This window comes from Apteryx mantelli, chromosome 3 (genome assembly GCF_036417845.1).
Source record: "Apteryx mantelli isolate bAptMan1 chromosome 3, bAptMan1.hap1, whole genome shotgun sequence".
NCBI classification, from domain to species: domain Eukaryota; kingdom Metazoa; phylum Chordata; class Aves; order Apterygiformes; family Apterygidae; genus Apteryx; species Apteryx mantelli.
This window is the reverse complement of record NC_089980.1, coordinates 125631424-125654078: the sequence shown is the minus strand read 5'-3', so window position 1 is coordinate 125654078 and position 22655 is coordinate 125631424. Positions and strand designations below refer to the sequence as shown.

At 35.9% G+C, this 22655-nt stretch overlaps 1 protein-coding gene across 1 annotated transcript in view; it reads left to right on the top strand.

Annotated features, from left to right (window-relative positions):
* The window catches only part of NBAS (NBAS subunit of NRZ tethering complex), a 193926-nt gene that overhangs the window by 146769 nt on the left and 24502 nt on the right, over nucleotides 1-22655 (top strand). The window contains 2 exon segments of the mRNA XM_067294611.1: nucleotides 902-1097; nucleotides 22148-22287. Coding sequence (XP_067150712.1) covers nucleotides 902-1097; nucleotides 22148-22287 — 336 coding nt within the window.

Sequence of the window (22655 nt, the reverse complement as noted above, 5' to 3'; positions counted from 1 at the left end):
GATTATCAGAATGTTTGAGGGTAGCATATCTGTTTAGATAGAAACAACAACAGGTTAGTGATGGCCAGCTTCCCTTTCCTAAAGAGTCTTTATGCCTGACTATGAGAGCAAGAAACCAGATATCAGCACTTGTCCTACCATCAGCTCTCCAGTATAGCTTGTGCTCAGATATGGTAAAAAAGCAAGTGGAGTCCTAATAATTATTAGGATAGAGAACAGCACAGAAAATGTTTAAACATAGGATGAGAAGGTGAAGAAGCCTCTGAGCCACACTTGATCTGTGCATGTATTTTATTTCTACTATGTATACTTCATTTCAAGGCTGCATCAGCAAAGTGTTTAAATTCTTCTCCTAAGCAAAATCAATTTTATAATAATTGTGGATTAGAAGGATAAATTATCTAAAATATTCAAGATTATTTGTCCTAGATGGACCTGACTGTGTTTTTGCTAATCTTGTAGAGATGGGTTTCTTGAATCTGTAATGAAACGATAGCGAAGTTGGCCTGTAATAAATTTCAGCTGAGGTTTTAATTTTTTTTATTCATTTGAATGTTTTCTTTTTTATTCATTTAAGAACATTATTTAAAAAGAAAGACAACTGTTGATGAAGATTTTACAAGTTGATACGGTTTGTTAAAATGTGGTCATGCTTATTACCAAATCACACAGGCAGGAATGCAAGGAATGGTGTTTCCTATACTTCATACAACAATTTTGAGGGATCCCCATTTTGCACACGTTCACCTAGGTTTCAATTCTGTATAACAAGAAAGAATAATTCCTTCTGAGGAAATTTCTTGCAATGAAATAGATTGTAAACAACTTTGAAAATGCATGCTGGTTTGGGTTTAGGTTTACTGAAGACAGTTAACACTGAATTGTTTAACTTGAATTCCAGGGAGAAAGTAGTTTCTTCAGATGACCTTCTGGAGTGGCTGAGACCTTTCTGTGGTGATGACTCTTTACCGGTGAAGCCTCGCATCCGAGTGCTCCAAATTATGGAGCAAGCGTTCCACCTCAGTGACGAGGACAGCAAGTTACTCATGTTCTTCAGAACGCAGGCTGTCCTCAGAGCTTGCTGGCCTGAAACAAAGGTATTAGCATTGACTGCTATAAATAATAGCATACATCTGTTTCTACGCAAAGATTGTATACTGAAATGTGAATTTTCAGTATGTGGTTGTGATGCATCTTGTCAGTATGGATATCATTCCTACCTTCCTACTACATGAGGTTTCTCATAAATTGTGATTCTTTATAAAACACAGATAGTTAATGCTTCTCTTTGGGATCACGAGTACAGAATACCAAACTGCAACAAACACTGATTTTCCTCCATGTCATGCATTGACTTCTAATTTTTATATCTTCTTTCTCTTCTGACCACTGTTTTCTGTCACTTTTACCTTCCCTGATTATCATCTGCTTGGTATAGTGTTATAATCAATTAGAACTAGAACTTCTGGCCACTGTCTCTTTTTTTCTAAGCACCTTGTCCAAGTGTTATCTTGTAAGTAGGCACTGGGAATATTAAGGACAGTGTCAAATGAAAAGACTTGCTTGGTGGGGAATGCATTTGGTCATAGAGGCAACTGTTGCATCTCTTTAAAAGCCAGTACCCAGCAACTGCAAGATAGTAGTTTCTTAAAACAATTCATGCCTTTGACTGACCAAGTGAGAATTTTAAATCTCTTTCAGTGTAAAGTCAGAAGAAGTGAGGTAAAAACATTACTGAAAGAAGTTACTCTAAGCTATTACTCATTTAGCTGCTAAGAGAGACAGAGCACTTTTAGCCCAAATTTTGGAGTCTGATGGATTACCTTTCTTCCTGAATTAAAGGATAAGGAAATGCCTAGCCTTCACTTTTTTTAACATACATAAAAGTTCTAGAATTCAGCATTTCTTCTACAGAATGTAAAAGCTAGCTTGTTTCCTACACCTCTTTTAGGAAAATACTCTTTCGTTCTTAATCATCACACACCTTCATATGAATCTGAATAAAACTGCCATACTGTTTGACGCCTTTTGTTACAGCATACAATGTATAAAATGTTTCTCTTCCTTTTTTTCCAACTGGTTTTACTGAGGCTTTGGAGGTTTTGTTTGTTTATTTGTTTTTCCACTTGTGCATGTGTGTGCACATACAAGTGTGGGATAGCCAGGGGATGTGAATTAATTTTACTCCTTGGTAGTCCAAACATACAGACTATGGGAATTGTCCCTTCCCTTGTTTGAGCTGTGTTTGCAAGGAGTGTGCTGAACAGGTCCTCTCACCTTTCTGTTACGGGGAGGGGGGAAAGCATACAAACTCTATACATATTCTACATGAATTATGTGCAGACCCATATATGCCACTAACCATTTTCAGATCTATTTTTTCCAAGTTTGTTTGGCTGATGTCAACATTATTTTTAATTGGAAATTACCTCTTTGGGTAAAAAGAAAGAAATGAAAAATTAAAATAAGTTTGTGTGTGGCATTTCTGTTATCTCCACTGTGTCCAATTCTGATGTCTAGAAAACAAGAAAAATATTAATAAATTGAAAGGGGTTCAGAAGGTAGATCAAAGAGAAGTTGTTCCATACTTAAACTCTAGAAGTTTATAGAAGACAGAAACTGAAATTTGATAAAAGATTTTTCAGTTTATCAGGCAAATATTAAAAAAGGAGGAGGAGGGAGGGGAACAACACACAATGGCCAAAAGTTAAAACTACAAAAATTCAGATTTAAAAAAAAAAAAGTATCAACAGATTTTTAGGTGACCAAATGAAATATTTTTAGCTATTTAACTTGTATGCTTGTTCAAGTGCACTCTTACTGCTTTGTTTTGTTTTTGTTTTGTTTTGTTTTGTTTTTAACACCAATAAGGTTCTTGTTGGATATCCATTAATACTTTAGCTGCTTTATTTCATGACAAACTTTGAAGTGCTTAATATCAGAGTATGTATTTTAGAGGTTCTGCATTTAGTCATCTAGGTACAATGAAAATATCCTAAATGCTTAACAGGAAGGAACATTCTTGTAACATCACAGCTGCCTTTGAAGCTTGTATTATTTTGAAATCATATGAGTATCCCTTGTTTCATGTAAAATTATTCAGAAGCAGAATTACTTCTCATCCATTTTCTGAATGCCTTTTCCATGCACGCCCCCATCCCCTCCATGAAAATGTCAAATGCTTATGGAACTGAAACAGAACATTTCCAATGTGTCCTACAAAGCCTGTGCACAAAAGCATTTTTTATTAATATAAAACAAAAGCAATCTCTCCGTTTTGACTCACTGAACTAAGGTCATTCAAGATAATAATCTTAAAAAGAAAATGCTTATCTCTTGACTCCTTTAAAAATTAATTTTCCCTTGCATTCACAATAATACAGGCACTTAACTACTCAGTCACTCTTCAAGTGTGTGTCTGAGATGATTCTTGATCTCCAGTTTTTTGTTGTTAGTATGTAGTATCTTTTGGCAATATTTCTGTTACCTGTGATCATGCTTTCCAGTCCAAAAACACTTCAAGTCTAAAGTGTTGAATGGAAGCGTGTAGAAAATTAGAAGTAGATAATAGCTTTTAGCCTTTTCTGTAGAAGAAAGAGAAAGAAAGTGTTATTTGACAAAAATCTTGCAAGTCTCATTAAACTTGCTTAAGAATTGTAGAAGACCAGATCACTTTTATTAGTTGAAATGTATAAAACTTCACAGTATAAAACTAGCAACCATTTGCTCTTGTCTCATGGTGTTTTAGGACCTAATTAAATCTATTCCATGCCAATAATACATTAATATGTCCTTCCCATAATAATGCTACACTGTCTGTGATTAAATAATATTGTACTCGAAGCATCTTTAAAGTTTAACAAATCAATAATTATTCAATGTTCCAGATTCAGCCCAAAATTCCAATGGTTGCTCTAGTGTAAACTGTGACAGATGGTTCTCAATATGAAGGAGTTTTCTATAGAAGGAATGCTCCTTGTATAGTACAAGAAGCCTTCAGCTTGCCCACCATTTGGCTGGCAGTGTTGCAGCAGTTGGGAATATCTAAGGCTCAAGTGATTTATGGAAGGCTGAAACCGAACTGCCTCTTCTTAGGGAGAGGCTGGAAAGAGCATGCTCATCTTGTGTCTGCACAGACAGGCATAAATTATAGGAATGCAGAAAAGCACAATTTGGAAGGGACCTCTGAAGATCATCTGGTCCAAACTTCTGTTCAATGCAGGGCCTTTAGGTTAGGTTATCCAAGGCCCTGTTAAGCTGAGCCTTGAGTATTTCCAGTGAGGGAGATTTTACTGCTTCTGTTGGCAACCAACTCCAATGTGTTACTGTCTTCACAGTGAAGAGGCCTTTTTTTCCTTATATTCTGATTGAATTTCCCCTGAAGCAACCTGTGCCTGTTGCCTCTCGTCCTGTTATTGTGCATCCTTGTGAAGAGACTGCCTCCATCTTCTCTGTAACTGCCTTTCAGGTATTGGCAGACTGTGATTAGATCTGCTCTCCAGGCTGAACAAACCAAATTCCTTCAACCTTTCTTCCTCTCTCAAGTTCTCAAACCCTCTGATCATTTTGGTAGCCCCATGCTGCACCCTCTCCAATTTTCCAGTCTCTCTCGTGTCCTGGGGGGCCCAAAACTAAACACAGTATTCCAGGTGCAGCCTGACAAGTGCCGAGAAGAGTGTAATAGTCACATCCCTTGATCTGCAGGCTGTACCCTTGCTGGGCAGCCCAGGATGTGGTTTGCCTTCCCCGCTGCCAGGGCACAGTGCTGGCTCAGGTTCAGCTTGTGTCGTCCAGGACCCAAGAGCCTTCTCAGCAGAGCTGCTCCCAGGCAGCCGGACCCCATCCTGTCCTGTCCTGCTGCTTGGGATTCTTCTGTCCTGGGGGCACAGGACTTTACATTTACCTCTGTTCAACCTCAGGCAATTCTTGTTGGCCCAGTCTTCCAGCCTGCCAAAGCTATGTAGTAAAAAGCACAATTACTGTGCTAAATAAACTCAAATCTTTCAGAGCTAATTATATATAAATATATATACAATTCTGTAATATATAATTCTCTGTATATAGTGTTTATTGTTTAGCTAAGTTCAGAAACAGTTTTCATACTTGGCACAAGTGAAAGCTGTCCTTATACATACATATATAAAATTATTTTTTTCCCCTAATTCCTGCTACAGAGTGCGATCATAAGAGTTCTGTTGGAACATATTTAAAGATAATTCTGATTTCCATGTCAGCTCAAGCTAGATGTGGTAGATGGAGTCCTTTGTTTCTGGTGGATGCCTTGTGCTGGGTAATAGATGTGTGATTTAGACTGAAAAGTCATATTGCTTAGTCTGTTAGGTACCAGTAACTGACAGTTGGAATTCTTCACTAACGTCCAAGAAAACAAATGAACGATCCACTTTTTAGACAATTTGTTTTTGTTTTTTCTCTTTTAGTCAGCTGATATCAAACTGTAGTCCAGGAGTTGGTATTACGAAAAGGAAATGATAAGCAAACTTATTTGTCAAATAAGGTTATTTTGTGAATTAACAAACAGGGGAGACTGTGTAATAAGACAGCGTACTGCAGACTGTGTTCTCTCTATTTTTGCTAGGTGCATTTCAAAATCCTTCATGGTATATTAGTAAAATAATTACACTGTGGAATTCAGTAGCTACATCACTGCTGAAAAGTAAGGGAAAGGATTTGTAGGGGAGGTATTGGCAAAGCATTAATTACCAAGTTTCTCTTGTCCAGGTTAATGCTTTCAGTGCAAGGACCTTAAAAAAACATCCCTATTCTACAGAAGGGGAAGTTGAAGAACAGTTTAAAAATTCTGTCAGATTTTTGGATAATCCTGGGTAAGCCAGGGCCAAAAATAGAAATTAGGAATTACTTCTTTCAGACATGCACTATGACATATGCTGGCTTTCAGACTGCTGTGACACTCAGTTTGGTCTATAAGTATCTATTTCTCTAACATCACTATGCCTTTATTCACTCGGTCATCCTCTCTCATCTAGCAAAATAGTAAACCCCTTGAGATCACATCTAAACCCTGGGATTTAATTCTATTATTAGCTAAGAGAGGAATGTATATAAGACTTGTTTAAATAAAATTTAAATTGTAATATTTCAAAAGTATGTTCATTATATTACTTCCAAATTGTTTTATCCTTACTTAGTTGGCATTTTTTGCACACTTTTAAAGGGTTCCCTCCTTTCCCCTACCATTTCTTGGTACAAAAAGGGACTTCAGGTATCGTAAAGGATGAATGTGATTCCTATTGAGTAAAGATAAGTTTAATGATATTGCAGTGTTCAGTTACCAGAAAATGTGTGAAAGCCACCCTCAGTGTTGCTAGTAATCCTCTTAGTCAGGCTTTGCATACGTCAAAGAGGGACTTAATATTTAATTATGCTCTAGGTGGTGTAAGTAATGGTCCCACAAATCAATGTGCTGCTGGGAAACAGGCCAGCTCTTACAAAATTAAAAATGTACTTTATGGAAGCAGCTACCTATCAAACAGTCAGAAACACAGCAATTTCTAGTTCTCTAATGATTAGTTAACAAAATTAAAAATTCAGAGGTCCTCATTTTTCAAAGGCTTTGAGAGTCCTTAATTCACATTCCAGTAGCATCCCACAGCTACTGGAGGGAGGAGGCATGTGTTGTTTTAATCCCCTTGATGAATTTTATCTGAGCTCTTCAGGTTCTGTAATTTTCTAGTTAACTGGTGCATGAAAAATATGGGTCAAAATACTGATGTTTTCTTTAAATAAAAGAAACATTTTGGGGGGTAAGAAAAGATGTCATTTAGAACGTTCATATCTTGAATTCTAGCTTTGTACATCTAAGATTGGAAATCCATTTGTGCAGTATATAAAAATAGAGTCCGTAATGACTGGCAGCAATATGACTAGTGTATGTAAACTGTCTGCTTGCAGGTTATGGGTGTACGTGGTCATTCAGTTCAGTCAGTGACCGGTTACAAGGCACAAGTTTCAGTAACAGGAGTGAGAGTTTTGCCCCAAGAAGTTATGGGGCATTGGCAAAGGTTCTGGAGGTAAAGCAAGTTTAATTTATGAAAAGAATTTCACAGTTGTGAAGCTTCTATAGGCCACACCTTGTCAGAAAAGGATCATTTCATTATTATGCAAATGACAAATGTAATCATTATTTGTATGCTACTTAAATGCAAATAGCCTTGTCATTTAGAGAAGGTAATCTCATTTAGCCTTTCCCCTCATATTGTTAAATCATGTTTTTTTCATGATCTTGGAGGTATAGAGAGCTGCTGAGTGTTGAGCATTTTTGAAAATTGGGCGGGATATCCAAAATGAATTTGGGACTGTAACTTTAAGCCCCATATTTTTTTGTTTTGTTTAAAATTTAGCTGTGAAAATTTGCCAGGTGAATTTGTATGACATTCCCCACCCCAAATCCATTTTAAGGTTTAAATTGTGAGAGCAGACTTCTATATGTTCTTATAGGCAACTTAGATATTGTATTTCTATACAACTTTTATGCAATCTTAGTAATTCCCGCATTAACATAATGACTTCAGGAGAATTTGTGTGTGGCTGTCAAGTCTCCATTGCCCTTTTGTTACTCCTCCCTCAGTATATGAAAAATGTATACAGTATCATGTTATACAGTATTTCAGGACATCATAAAGAAAGCTCCTGGTGAAGAGAATAGTTCAGTGTCCTGCGAATTTCAAATTTGTCCAGTTACCTGACATTGTGTCTATTAGGTTTGAATGTAAGTATTTGGAAAGTGGAGTGTGATTAAGAATTCCCCAGTCATTTTGCTGCAGCTATTTGCCAGCTATCGGATGACAATGACCTACATTTAGCCTGACCTGTCAAAATACAGGTGAAGGAGCTGGATCTGTTTAACTCTCGGCCATCTTTTATTTGTGAAACATGCTTAATTAGAAGAAGGATTTATGGTCCTATCAACTTTGAGTAAATTAGTTAAGATGTTGTTTATCATTCTAGAGACACTGTTTCTCTACTGATAATGCATAAAAATTAAAGAAATTTAATTTGTTTTGATTAATTTTTGGCAATACTAATTTCCATTTGTTGAAGATGCAATTTATCCATCTAAAAACATGTGAAATGTATTGTTTCTGGGAACATAAATTGTAGTCTGCATGATTAATTAAATACTTTGAGATGGAAATAAAAAAAATTTCCAGTAACTACACAAGTAAAACAGATAACAGGAAAGATGAAATGAAGAGAAATACAGCGAGCACGAGGGTTTGCAGTGGGAGCTTTGGGTGGCCCGGTGTTCTGTATACAGCATTCTGTTCCATGTAACATTCACTGTTTTATGTATTTCATCCCTTCGTATTTGGTTTACTTAATCTAAGTGTGCAATTCCAGTCTTGTTAGCTCAGCCAAGATGCTTTCTGTCTGTAACTATCCATCCCTCCATCTCCGAGCCCACTGTGATATGCAGTGTCGCGCGGGGAATGAGCTGGTGGACGAAGGACGGCGAGGTCAGTGTCGTTCTGGATGGCCTTTTGCGTGTGGACACCGTGCGTGCTCTGTTGGCTTCGGCTGTGCCTTGAACAGAGGTCTCTGAATGTTTCACAGGGAGGCTCGGGTTCCTGTTTTGACTTGAAGGAGTTAATTTAGAGTATTTTAAAATGTGACAGCTTTATCAATGTTACATTTTATTTGCCATTGTATGGCCATTTACTAACTCAGTTTTTAAGTCAACTAGAGGTTTCTTGCTACAGTGCTCTTGACTAATATAAGCAAGCTCAGTTGTCTGAAGTTTTATCTGTTCGATGCCTGCAGTCATCCCAAAGAATCCATTCGTCTATAAGCAAAGGAGCAGGCATAAACTCATGAGGAATTCTACTCTTTACCTTCTACCATTTGATCTTAAACTGGGCTTTCTGGGGGTTTTTTTGTTTGTTTGTTTGTCTGGACCCTTTTTAGTAGATTAAGTTCTTCAATGGTTTCTAGTCAGGGATATCATTAAAAGCCTTTTGAGAATGTAAATAAATTGTTAAACTGTTTTTCTTAAGCATTATTTTATCTCTATCTTAAAGGAATTTTAATGTAATGTATTAATAATTATGGTTGTCAGTTGATGTGATGCTTTTTTCAAGCAGTCTTATCTTATTCCTTCAATCTACTTACTAGCTGACAATATCGGGCAGAGATCTGTAAACTCTGTATCATCTGAGGAGTCACCTTGAGGGATTTATAAAGTACTTCTTCTTTCATAGCTATTTCAGGCTAGGTGTTGAGAGAGAGTGCATTTTTTTCCGTAAGAAAAGTGGCCACTTTGTATTTAACCTCCTTTACAAAGAGTGTATATAAACTCTAGTCCTTTCTGCTTTTTAAAGTGTAAATTTGTCTGATGCTTAAGTAGCTATTAGGGTTTTTTTCCCCCTAAAAAAAAGTTGTTTGTAGACTGAAGTCCAGCATAGACGTCACCACAAAATTTTGCATGAATATGCCATTTAGAGGGTTTTCTTCCTATATTTAGGAGGAAGAATCTGAATATATTGTTGCTATTATTAGCAGCTATTGTTACCTTTTTAAATTAACATCTGTGAAATAACTTCAAAGACTAAATTCCGAATGACTCTACCGTATCTTTTTCTAGGACTAGCTGTTGAAGGAATCAACCCATTTCTTAAGAGACAACAAAAAAGGAGTTTTTTCATACTGTTTTCTGGTTTAGAAATCTGTCTGGTTGGTGTATGGATTGCAGACAGGTCAGATTCTCTGTGGGCATACACCTTCGATTGTGTCCCTAGGCCTCCTCAAAGATCTCCCCAGACAACAAGATTTTACAGAAAATTATGTAAAACTGGAACTAAGGAAAAGTCCTGCATCTTTTGTATTTTAAGGAAACTTAGGAACTCAGACACCATTACTGTTAGTTAAAGTTTGCAAAGTTCTGGTCTGCCAAATAAAGGCTGGGCTTATCAGACCTAGGTTTTGAGGTTTTCTGAAAATTCAACTAATGTTTCTTTGGACCAGAATAAGACCAGAAGTTCTCCTGAGCAGATGAGAGTGAATTTCAGATTTTCATCTCCTTTTTAGAGAGGCTTTTCTCCTCATCCAAGAATAATCTTAGGCATGAACGGATTGTATTCCTTTTATGTTTAAGCAACAGAATCTGATTAAGATAATAAACTCTTATTCTTTGATTGTATGGTAAAACCACTGAATTTTATGCTAAACCCAAGTAATACCTGCTACTTTGAAACATGATGCTCTTCCCTTTCAAATTAGTTAGGAAAAATGCTGCCTGTAACATATTTCTTTACTTTGCTACGTGTTATAAGCCTGAAAGCCAACTTTGCTTTGAGTATGGGTCCTTGTTTGTTTCTGATCATGTGGATTTTAAATGATTTGTAATTTACTTCAAATGAAGGGAAATAACCACACTGCTTACATAATGCCATATAGTATGACAGTTGCATGGTGTTGCCTACCTGCTTCTGATGATTGCCTTATTATTCTGATTACGCCATAGAAAAGGAGAGTGTTTTGGTTTCTATTGAGTTGTTATTTTTCAAAAATGCAGCTTTTATTTTGTCAGGTTAGCCTATTGGCAGGATGACACCTTGGAAAAAATTAATTTTGACAAGCGTTCATTTGAATGAAAAGTTTTTGTTAATTGTTTTTCCTCCATTAGCAAGAATTGGAGACTTTCATTGAGACAGCAGTTATTACACATGCAGTTGAATACTGGGAGCTTGTGCACGCACTGCTTATTAATGTTAATGATGATCAGAAAAGGTAAACTAAGGAGCCATTTACATGAGTTATGAGGAGAAATGGCTGACATGAATGAAACTGCTCAAAGTTAAAGGTCACTTTTGAGGAGTAAAAGCTTGTCATTTTCAGGCTGCATCTTCCATCACCTTTTTTCTATTTTTAATCTGGGATATCTATATATAATTAGTTTATAAAGGATGGAATAGCAATTAGTAGCTGGTACATACAATTAAAAAGAATTACATGTTTTTAAGTCCCTCATGTTACATAGATGTTAGTTTTAGCCATGTTTTACATAGATCTAACTTTTCACCTATCAGTTGACACCTAGTCAGTGTACATTTTAAATAACATGTATGTTAATCTTGTCTCATACAGTTTTATCTATCTAGCTGTATAATTCTTCTAAATGCATACTTTTTTTTCTTTGCCCTTCTCTATCCATCTCTCAAAATCTTTGTACAATCTTATAGAGGTTTTCTGTGCTGAAATTTATTTGCAGAACAGTCTCCCGCAGAATACAAATGAATGGATTTTATTTTCTGCACACATTATGCATTTTTATGCATTAGACAACACACTTGTGTTTGCTTGAATATGTGTGCATTTCTTAGTGATGTTGAGCTGCATATCAAGCAGGAAAAGAATTAAATGATATACAAATGAGTCTGGAAAAAAAAAAGTTATTGGATACTTCTGCAAGACACACAACTCAACATGTGTCTGAGCCTTTGTTTAATTCATCACCATTAGACTTTTTGGTTGATTTTATTTTTTAAATTTAAATACCATCAATGTACTTACCCCATTCATTGACTTCCATTTGAGCATGATTTGGCCTGTGAGATTATGCACATCCCTTCAGTATCTGTGTGCAGCAGGCCTTCATGTGTGGTAAGCACTGTTAATCGTAATAATTTTTAGTATATCAAGGCCTTTTTGGGGGGAAGGTGCGAGAAAGCCTCACCTCAGAGTTCTTTTACTGTTTGGGTAGAAGGTGTGGGCTGTGAACGTTGGATTTGTCATCCAAAACTGTGACTGTCATTTTAAATTTATATTTCTTGCTATAACAAGATTTCATTTTGACTGCAGACACTTCTTATTGGTGTATCAAACAGTGGCTGTTCCAAATCTAGGTCAGAGCAACCTATGTTCTCTTTCCTACCTCTGTTCAAGATTCTGCATATGCTCCACTGAGAACTCTTGTCTGCTCCCTTATCTTAAACTCAAATGGAGGAAGTATTGTCAGCTAGGCCTTCGCACTGCCAACTCCGGTTATATTCCCCCTAGTAATGGAAGTCAACAGTTCTTTGAATGGGGTGGGATTTTTTTGGCATTTGTTTTTGGTTTTTAAGTGCAGAAGGTGGGCTGAATTACATCATAACAGATATAAATTTACTAATTTTCCTTAAAACTACTGCTTTGCATTAATTACGATTGCTCCATAAGCGTATCTTCACAAAGGTTCCTTTCAAGACAGGGATTCTAATCTGCAAAATTGGTTCATTCTCCAAACCAGATCATGTATTTTCATACAATATTTTTTCATAAAATAGAACCAAATTCCTTCATTACTGGGGGAGGGGGGGGCATTCATGAGCCCAGCAGAACAGTTTTGGAGAAGTTACCAGTCCTTCAGCTGTGATTTGCAACCTGATAACTCCCATATAATAAGTTTCTATTTATTGAAATCCAAAACAGATTGGTAGTAGGATTGTGCATACATGTAAGCTTGGGCAGGTGGAATAAATAAGATGAAAAAGTAGCATTTAGAACTGACAGGTTTCTCTGCCGTGAGGAGAATATCTTTGGAATACGCTTCTGAGAAGGTAAAACTCATCTATGCAAAAGGCAAGATGGACTTCCCAAATGACATAGATCAGCATATGACTATTTTCTTACATAACTTAGTCCATAGCAAATTTTGACCTTGGATCATAAATGTCAAGTTTAGAGTTTGGTTTTATGTATGCACTCTTCAAATTACACTTTTCCTATTCCACAGTGGTAAGAATAAACCAACATTTTTATAATCTAAACCACAGCTTTCCATGTTTTTTTCTCAAAAATAAAAGTTTTCATAGGTTTTCCAAGAAATAGGAGATGACAAAATAAGTTAATTCCAATACTAGGGTTGAATCCTCAATAAGGAAGTTGATGGCAGTATATTTCAGTTCCTCACAGCAGTCATTTGGCAGTATTCCTTTTTATAGCTTTTTTTCTTTCTTTCTTTCTTTTTTTTAATTTAAATCTGAAACATGGTGTGGATATTTACAGTATATAAAACTTAATGTTATGTAAATATTTTATTTAAAAGATATTTCTTAGTTGCCTTCACCCTGTACACAGCAATGTTGTGCTAGGACATAGAGTGAAAGGTATTGTACCATTGTACATTGTTTAAACCTTAAAAAATTGCATAAATATTGAGGGGGAAAAAACTCTAAGATGATATTAAGTTGAAGTCTGTAGAATATGTATTTGAGAAGGAAATTTCACTTGACCTAATTGTATACAAATAATATTTTGAAGCTTTTTATACATACTCTCCTAAACATTCACTTTTGCCTGTTAATTTAGTTCCATGATATAAATTTCGTGTATCACTTGTGAACCTTTCCTCAAAAGCAAAGATTGGCTTAGGAAAAGTAATTGAGAGTAATTCTTTCTCTCTGAAAGATGGATTTCTCCTCACGTTGAGATGGCATTCTGTGTTGTCAAAGCAGTTGGTTTTAATTGTCTTTTGCTGTGAAACTTTTTTACTCCTAAGGTCTCTGAGCATTGTTTTTCAGCCATCTTGTCTTCAATTCTATCATTAGAGGAGAAAAATTAAGCATTTAGATGCTTATTTTATAAGTAGATGATGCCTAAATTCAAAGCAGATCTAGATTAGCAGGTATATAATTCCACTTTGATTTTGCTTTTCAGTTCAGATAAAGAGAATTAAATGACTTGACTTTGTTTCCCGTGGTTACTAATAGTGAGGGACTGCAGTGTTAGTATTGAAATTGCCGTGAGTTCTAACATATTATTTAAACAGTTGTGATAGCATTGAGTTTGCTTATATGAGAGCGCAATCAATAGAACCTGAACAGATGAAAAGTCCCAGACATTTTAATACAAATACATATGACAATTAATAAAAATGAAAGAATGAAATGAGGAAACCATTTAAAGCTGAGAGGCTCTTATTCCATATTCCCAGGAACAGGAAACAATCCTATGTGTAGACAAGGTCTAAATTCAAGTGTTACCATAGTATGATCTAGCAGGTAGAGTCTGAATAAAGTCGTATTGCGTAGGGTTACCTTCTAAATGATAGCTGGGAATAATTTGCCAGAAAGATATTAATCTTGTTTGCCTTGTATCTTTAAGTCAAAAGACTCAGTCTGTTAGAAAGCACTCTAGCCCAAACAGAGGATATGAGTTTAGTGCAAAATTATTTGATAAAATTGTACATAGTGATATGTAGATTGTAAGAATAGATTACAATAGTGTTTTTGCTTCCAAGTCTGTTACTACTCTTTCCAAGCTGCCTCTGTTGTGTCATTGAGGATTTCCCTCTTGATCACATCCTAAAAAGAGTTATTTTTTTCAGGCAGCCTGGTTTAGAAATAATGGGATGATGACAGAGGGTTTGGGAATACAGCACTTATGGGTTTCCCCTTAAAAAAAGGTTTAGTGTTACTCTGAAATGTGAGGGTTTTGGATGAGATATTTCAATACGTGCTTGTGTTTTTTGCCTTGTTTTACAAGTATGTAACATATCTAACATAAAGGTTGGCAGGGTGTCCAGCATCTTGAAACAGTTTGAAGAGAATGAAATAACTAATCAAAAAACTTTTAAAAGTTCCTGATATTACCTTTGCAGGATCAATAGCTGTATTATTTCAGTTGTACGCTTTTTTTTTTTTTTTTTTAAACTGGTAGTTTTCACATTTGTGTTCATTTAGTGAGTAACTAAGTTTAAAATTCAAAGTGAGTTAAAGAGAGTTTTTATATGTCCTTTGCAGCAAGTTTTCAACTTGCAACCCTATGCTGGAGATAAACTTTTTGGTAGCCACACAAATACCAGCAGATTGATGCACAAAACTTGGAAGATTAAATTTTTCAGTGACCAACTCTTTCTGACATGTTTGTATAGGAAGAGCAGTATTTTTTTTCCCTTGATTTACCTGTTTAGATTAGATTATAATCTTTTTAAAGCAAGACTATATTTTTGTGCAGTGAACAGCACACTGAGATGTCAATCTCAGAAGTACTTTCAAAATGTTACCAATCCTTTCAGTCACTACCTTTAAAATGCCTGTTAAGCCCTGTCTGGTGAGTGGAAGCTTTAGCATCAGTACTCCTTATCTTGAGTCTGAGTAAAATCTTTCATATCACTCTATATTTTAAAACACAGCATGGATGAAGTCTCTACCAACAAGAGCTGGTGGTCGGGTGAATAAATTAAATCTTAGGAGTCAGAATGAACTGAGAATGTACTATAGCAATAAGGGGCTATTCAAATGCCTGCTTAGTGATTCTGTTTTTAATGCCATATTAATTCAAATTTACACTGCAGTGAGGAACATGAAAATATCTTGAGATGTTTACATTTACAATCTGGTAGATGTAATAAAATGGATTTTATAATGATGTAAATCAGTAGGTTGTTGTTTGGGGCTCTTGGATACAAACCACAAATATCTCTTCCTTTCATGTAGGGAATTGCTTTTAAGCACTGATGTAGTTTATGTCAACAATGCAAGCAATTATAATGAAGGAAAATATTTTTGTGATTTCTATATCTCGATTCCTTAATGGCCAGCACCCTTATCAATTCTTTCCTTAGAACATTAGTAGCAAATAAAATATGTTAATGAAGACCATGGCTCTGCCATACTTACAGAGAATAAAAATGGAAATTGCTGAACAGATTTCACTGGGCAGAGGGAAGTGCAGAGATCTGCTTTAGTTTTCCTGCTCAACCTCCCACACATAAACAGACAGCATCTTGTATTTTGTTTCAGGGGAGGGAGAGGGCATCTCTTTAACTGGATTTTTTTTTTTCTTCTGATTAATGCTTTGGCTTTTTAAAAAGGGCTCAGAGTCGGTCGGTGTCAGATTCTCAAATAATACAACTTAAGCAATAAAGCATTTACAACTCTATCAGATGTCTTTGTCCTTTAGGATTAGGAGAACTCTATATAGTGGATATCTATCCTTCAGGGACACAGTTCATGTACAGCAGCATACTACTGTAGCTGTACATGCCAATTTAAACTAACTTCCATTACAAGAGTTGGATAATGTAACAAACTAAACAACTGATCCTGTGGACTACCATGCTGAAGGTCTTGTCAGTGATGTGTGAAATCCCACAGCTGTATTTAATGTTATCATTTTTTTAAGTGTATAATCTTATGATTTTTATAAAATTACAGGTTTCTAAGAGCTATGGTACAAACTTTTGAGGGAACTTTTTGTCTTTGACTCCTTCATGTGTAACGTGATGAATATCTGTAAAGCAATTAACCTGTCAAATAAGAAGATGATTCAAAACTTCATGCATTGAAAGTGGAAGAAGTATGTTGAGAGGTTTCAGCCTTTTGGGCATGTAATAGTATTAATCTGTAAAGAAGAGATCTGTATAAATCTTTGTGAAATATTCTGTCATCAGGCAGAATACTTTGGAGTTTTATTTCTGGAGGGATTGTAACTGCATTAAGCTTTTATTTCAGTACTGGGTGCAAAAATCATGCAAATGCAAGTATTTTTAGAAGGGCAGAAGTCAGATAAAAGGTATATTTGTGCACAGGCAATATAGTGCTGAAGAGATTAGAAATACCTAAATAAATTGCTGGATTTCTCCTGTTATTTATACTGTAGCAGTAAAAGCACCCATACCTGTATATTTCATGTGTTCTGTATATAAAATGTTTTAAGAGACTTGTAGGAATCTTGTCTGATGTAACTTCCTATTAGCAAAATGATGTCGAAACTGAGATATTGTGGCCAAGTGTTTGATAAATAACTGGATTCTAGCAACCGATTTTTCAGTAAACGTTTTAGTTTTCCTCAGATTTGCCAATAACAGCAAGGTAAAGACTGTCCCTGTATGTGATTGAACATGTGCTATGTCAAGTCTAGTGAATCTGCTACTGATCAGCAGACTGTAACTACTTAAGGAAAAATAGCTGTTGTGATGACTGAAGCCACCTCTTTCAGTGAGGTATATTGTGTGGCTGTGCTCAGAAACACTGAAAATAACACAGATAAAAAGAAAGTTTGAGTTTGGGCTTTTAGCATGCCTAGCTGCTACAGGCTATAGCTGCAATATTCACCTCCCTTCAGAAGTTCCTTAAAGAAGTTTGGTTAATTTATTGTCTTGGTCAGTGTCTGAGAAAGGTAGGCTGAATTTGCCTTCCTTATTAAGCAGAGCTAATCTGGGCTGAGTCGGATATTCCTTCATGGGCCATCATAACCGCTGCCAATTAATAACACAAGAAACTGGGCAAAGAGGGGAAATCAGCGCTCAGAAGGAGAGCACATAATTAGGAGGGATTTGCGCTTGTTCAAACAGCTGGTACTATGTAATGCAGTTTTGAGCAACAGTTGCACATTCTGTGCTGTTTGTATAACCTGTATTTTGCTTTGGTAATTTCCTATATTAATTTCTAAGGTTCATTAACATTATTATATAGAGGTTTGTGTATTCTCGATTTTAAAAACATTTAGTCCCTCGTTGGCAATGAAGTTGTGTATTTTAACATTTTAGCTTAAGATTCGATTTTTATTTATTTGTTTTCATAATCTATCCTGAGTATCATTTCTAAAATTAATTCCCTTAATCGACTTTCCCACTGTGGTGAATATTTGCACAGCCTTTTATTTTGATGGAAAGCATGAAGGGAGCTTTGCTTCTCTCTCAAAGAAGGTACAAAACCAGGAGTGCATTTTGGGTTTATGGGAGCAAGGGGGGTTATTTCATGCTCCTTTGGAATCACCTGAAGTTCAAGCATGACCCTTACTGACTTGCTGTGGGCCAGACACTTTCCTTATCATTCTGCTTAGTTACAGATTCTCCCTTTCAGGCCCCTGGACTTTCAGGGGTCTGAACAGTTCATGGCAGCTTGTTTATATTAAAGAAAAAAAAAAAAGCTGTGTTATAGTGTCCCATTACCATGGTTTCCAGGATGATGATACCTGTAGAATTGGAGTGCCTTGTTGCGTTGTGTCTTTCAGGGTCACCTGAATAGTTCATTCAGTCGCTACTCAAAGCTTAGGGATAAGAGACTGTTCAGTTCAAAATGTAGCTTTTAATCTTTTCACTGTTTTGTTCTGTTATTACAGCAAAGCAACAGGTTTAACTACTACCTTGGTAACTTCATCATCTTGACTAGTTTTCTCCTCTGTGTTAAGATAAACTTTCTACCTTTTAACGCGGAGCCTCCTCTGTTTTTGTTGTATAAGGTGGCTGCTCCCTCTCCATCCTCTCCCTCATCCTCAGAAAGCAGAGCAGATACAGAGGGAAATCCTATGTTCCTATTCTTGAGGCCTAGCTTCATTAAGCCTATGCTATTATTTTGCCATGCTAAACTAAAATAGCTTTGCTCGCTTGTCACAAAAATGTTCTTTCATTGTTTCTTGTGACTGCTACTGGAGCACCCTGTGATTTTGCAAGGGATCACCTTATTTTCAGATGTCATGATCCATTTTATGGTGGTTAGTCTTTCCGTGGTACTTGAGGGAAAAGGGAATGGTACTTCAGACTGAGTAGCTTCCCCTTCCCCCCTGTATTCCCGCAGTTTTGCAAGGACTCCAGCCAGAGCCCCTAGCACAGATTTAATGGAACTTCTGGAAATAAATGCTTATAGGAGCATTTTTTTATTGCAGTGGTTGTAGATTAAGTTTTAGGATAATCCTGGACTCCTTTGCAGCACTGGAGGAAAACCTGTTTTTGTTTGTTCCTTTTGGAGTCTTTTTGTATGCTAAACTGGACTCGCATGTTGTCAGGGAGCTGTATTTTGATTGATGTGCATGTGAAATGTGTAGGAATTGTAAAAGAAATAATAACAACAAAAAAGTCTCATTCCAATGTGCTGCTTGAATGTATTTTTCCTTTCTTGTAGCAAGAAAGTGTCATTTTTTTTATTGTAACTTTTATTTCTGGAGAATCTTAAGGAAAGACTTAGAGGCAGGATAAGGTATTCTGTCAAATGGGAAAGCAGTGTGGAAGCTATTTAAGGCACTTTCTTGATTTACTTCATAGTAGATAATATCTGTCTTTGTATATTTTATTAATATTTAACTTAAAATACAGCCTTTTATGTTTTATAAGAATAACAATACCTTGAAGCTTTAAAATGTTTTATTTTCTGTTTTTTCTGGTACATGCCTTTGATTTGCTGGTCAGGATTTTTCTAGTGATTATAGGCAAAGTCTTGATCTTGATTGTGCAAAGACATATATGTACAAGTTAAATACAGCTACTTCACAGAAGGTGCAATTTTAGACACTGGAAACAATCTTACCGAAATCAGTGGGACTACTTATCACATTTAATGTGAAGCATGCACAGTCTTTGCAGAATTGTCATGTGTTTGGTGGTGTTTTCAGCACATGAATACCTTTCAAAAATATTCCCAGTACAGCTGACTCTGTGACCGTTGTCACAAACACTCAGGCTCTGCTTTCTTGGGACTAAAGTATAGGTTTATATCTGAACCTCAACTTTCCTTTTTTCCCAAAGAAAGTGATAAACCACATTGCTACAGAAGTAAAATAATGCTTAAAGCTTGTTTGAAACTGATGTACGTCAGACTGTATGTGAGCTATGGGAATGACTGAAAGATGCTGCAGAAGCTGAAGATGCATTGAAGAGGGGAAAAAAGGACAGAAAAAAGGTGGAGGGCTGGTGAAGTTGGTTCAAGTAGGATAAAGCTAGTCATTTTTGGAATGTAAGCATACTTGTCATCTACCCTTTAATACTGATGTATTTTCAATTTGTTGTTCTTCCATTAACTCTCCATTTCCTGCATCTTCAATGCTGCATTTTAAGTTGCATTCTGTCTTACTAGTATATGGACATGCTGTTCTCTATGGTAAAAGATAATGCTACCTTCTCATCTTACCTGTTTCACAATAAATGGAAGTCCGCTTAAAATGTCATATAAAAAGTGTATTTGAATAGTTATTTTTGAAAAAAAAAACTATTAATAACTAGCACTGTGTAAAGTTCACTTTATTACTTTTAGTGGGAAATGAGTGACTTGTAAAAGGCATTGTAAAAAGAAATGTTGCAGAACTAAATACGATGTTTAAGAATAAAGAGATAATCCTTCTCATTATATTGTTATTCGCTTTGATCATATTAATATCTGTTTTGTTATGAGCAAGTATCCAGCTGTCCAAAACACTACTTTATAACATATTTATTAACCTCATGAAAAATGTAAACCTAATTTGTAAAGATGTGTTATCAAGCAGAATTATGGGAATTCAGTTCACGTCAAATAAGATACCTCTTGAATAAGATCTATTCTCTGCTACTAATGGCTCAATTTCTCCAACAGCTCTTCTCATCTTTTAATATTAATATTTTCTGTGCTATTTCTTCCCTTTCTTGCTGTTATCATTTAGAGAGAACTGAACATGCAATCTGTATTTTGAAGTAACATGCAGTTTGTGCAAATAAGCTAAAATGTACTCAGTGGACCATCTAGAATGCTATCTATTTAGTCTAAATATTTAAAGAGCTAGTTGTCTGAAAAGGAGTTTAGGGACAGATGAAGCAATGTGAGGGATTCTGTTGTCTAGTTAGTAAATAATTTGCTAAGACTGCTAAGCATTTTTGATCCTCAGTGGTTAAGATGTCTCCTGTCTCTTTTACCCTTTCCTGTTCTTCTTTCTACCCTTTTCAGCATTATGATTTAAATATTGAAGATAATCATTTTTTTATGAGCATGCATAGAGGAATTTAGGGGTATCACAAGTCAGCAGCTTGATCTCTGCTTCGTGACATCTGTAGTGCAGAGAATGTCTAACTTCGTATATTAAGTATTTTAAATGGACAGATTTCCAAAATATTTCTTCACTATCTAGAATGTTTTAATATGTGGTGCTTTCAGATGTACCCTGGAGACAGAAGCAAATGATTTTCAACAGTGAATATTTTAAAGTCACAAATTATGTAGGCAACTCAGTAAATGCATCAGCAATCTTTGTCTTCCAACCTTCTTTGAAAAATTTGCCCTTGATATATCAGAGTCACTTTGAAATTTTGGGAATATAATCTTTAATCTTTTAAAGTAGCTATAGAACTAAGGAAAGCTTTCTCCAAGTTTGGTGTCTCAGAACTAGTCTTGGACTAAAACAAAAAAGTTAACATTTAATGCTGTGTATCTTCAGCTGAATTATAAGAAGAAACTGGAACTTTTCCTGGAACTTTTCCAAGCCTGGGGGGAAAAATTCAGTGTTAGAATGTGTTAATGACAGAGGAAGCTGTTTTGTTGTTGGAACAAATTATTTTTAAACTTTAAGAACTGTCATATGTCAGGTGAACAATGAATAGCTATTGCATTTGTGAAAGCCCTCCTGGTGTGTTAGCCAAACTTTTAAACAGAAGCTACTTTTCATTTAGTAGCAAGTTGGTTCTCATTTAATAGCAAACTTCCTTCAATAGGCAGACCTTTTAGCTTGCTCCTCTTACCGTGCATGTTGCAGCCGGTAATTATATTTAATAGAACCTGTCATCAGCTGAAACCACAAGGGAAACTGCAAGTTCTGACAGAATCGTCATGTTTCAAACTAAGATAGACAGTGTTCCCGAGGCAGCGTTGTCTGGTGGCTGGCTCTTGGGGTGGGATTTTTTTTGTTTGTTTAATATAAAATACCTATACAGAGAGATACTACAGTACTTGTCAGCAAGAGTTTGTTGTGGAGTAAATGAATTTAAAATCTGCTTCCAGGACACTCTTTCCTGGCTGAAAAGATTAAATGTTATAAATTTAGGTAAAACTGCTTAATTTTCATACGTGAGTGAAAATAATACATATTAGGGAAGTACTAGGCCTGCCCATTCTTTAAAAAATTATCATATGGGGAGGAAGAAATTTAAGGAATTTTCAGTTGTTAGAAGAACACAGAGATGATAAGATCCTTTGAACTAATCAATGAATCTACTTGTGTGGACTTCATGCTGTTGTAAGAGCGTGCACCTAAGGCTCCTCCCCATTGTCCCCATCCATGCTTTGCTGTTTTAATTGCATGTAATTGAAAATGAGAGGTAATAAAATGGGTTCCCAGGAAAACTACTTGGGCTATGTTCCTGAGTTTTACAGCAGTGATGTCCTTCACCCCAATAGTTTGCTGATTTGTTTAGATCCTTTATTTTTAAATGCTCCTGTTTTTCTTTCAGGTAGAGATAACAGATATTGAAAGTGAAGAGAAAAGGTATGAGCTTTTCCTGGGACTTCTGGAATCTAGTCATAGTCCGTCTGAGTTTCAGCACTTGGTTTTACTCCTTCAAGCTTGGCCACCTATGGAAAGGAGCAACAGGTGAAAATATTTTCAAACAGTTATTTAACAAAATAGTGTTAAGTTTTGTCACCTAACAATTTGATCATGAAGCTTCCAGTCAATGAATTCAAACGTGTGCAAGAGGAGTATGACCTTTTTGAAAGGGCCTTACTGGGAAAAATAAATGGTGTATTTAGAGCAGAATTGAATCAATCAGTTTCTTCTAAAAGCTCTCTCTATATATATGTATGTATGTATGTATATGTGTGTGTATGTATATGTGTGTGTATGTATATGTGTGTGTATGTATATGTGTGTGTATGTATATGTGTGTGTATGTATATATATGTATCATGCAGGAGGCAGAGAACCATTTTATTGCCTGAACTATTGCATATGGGTGTTTT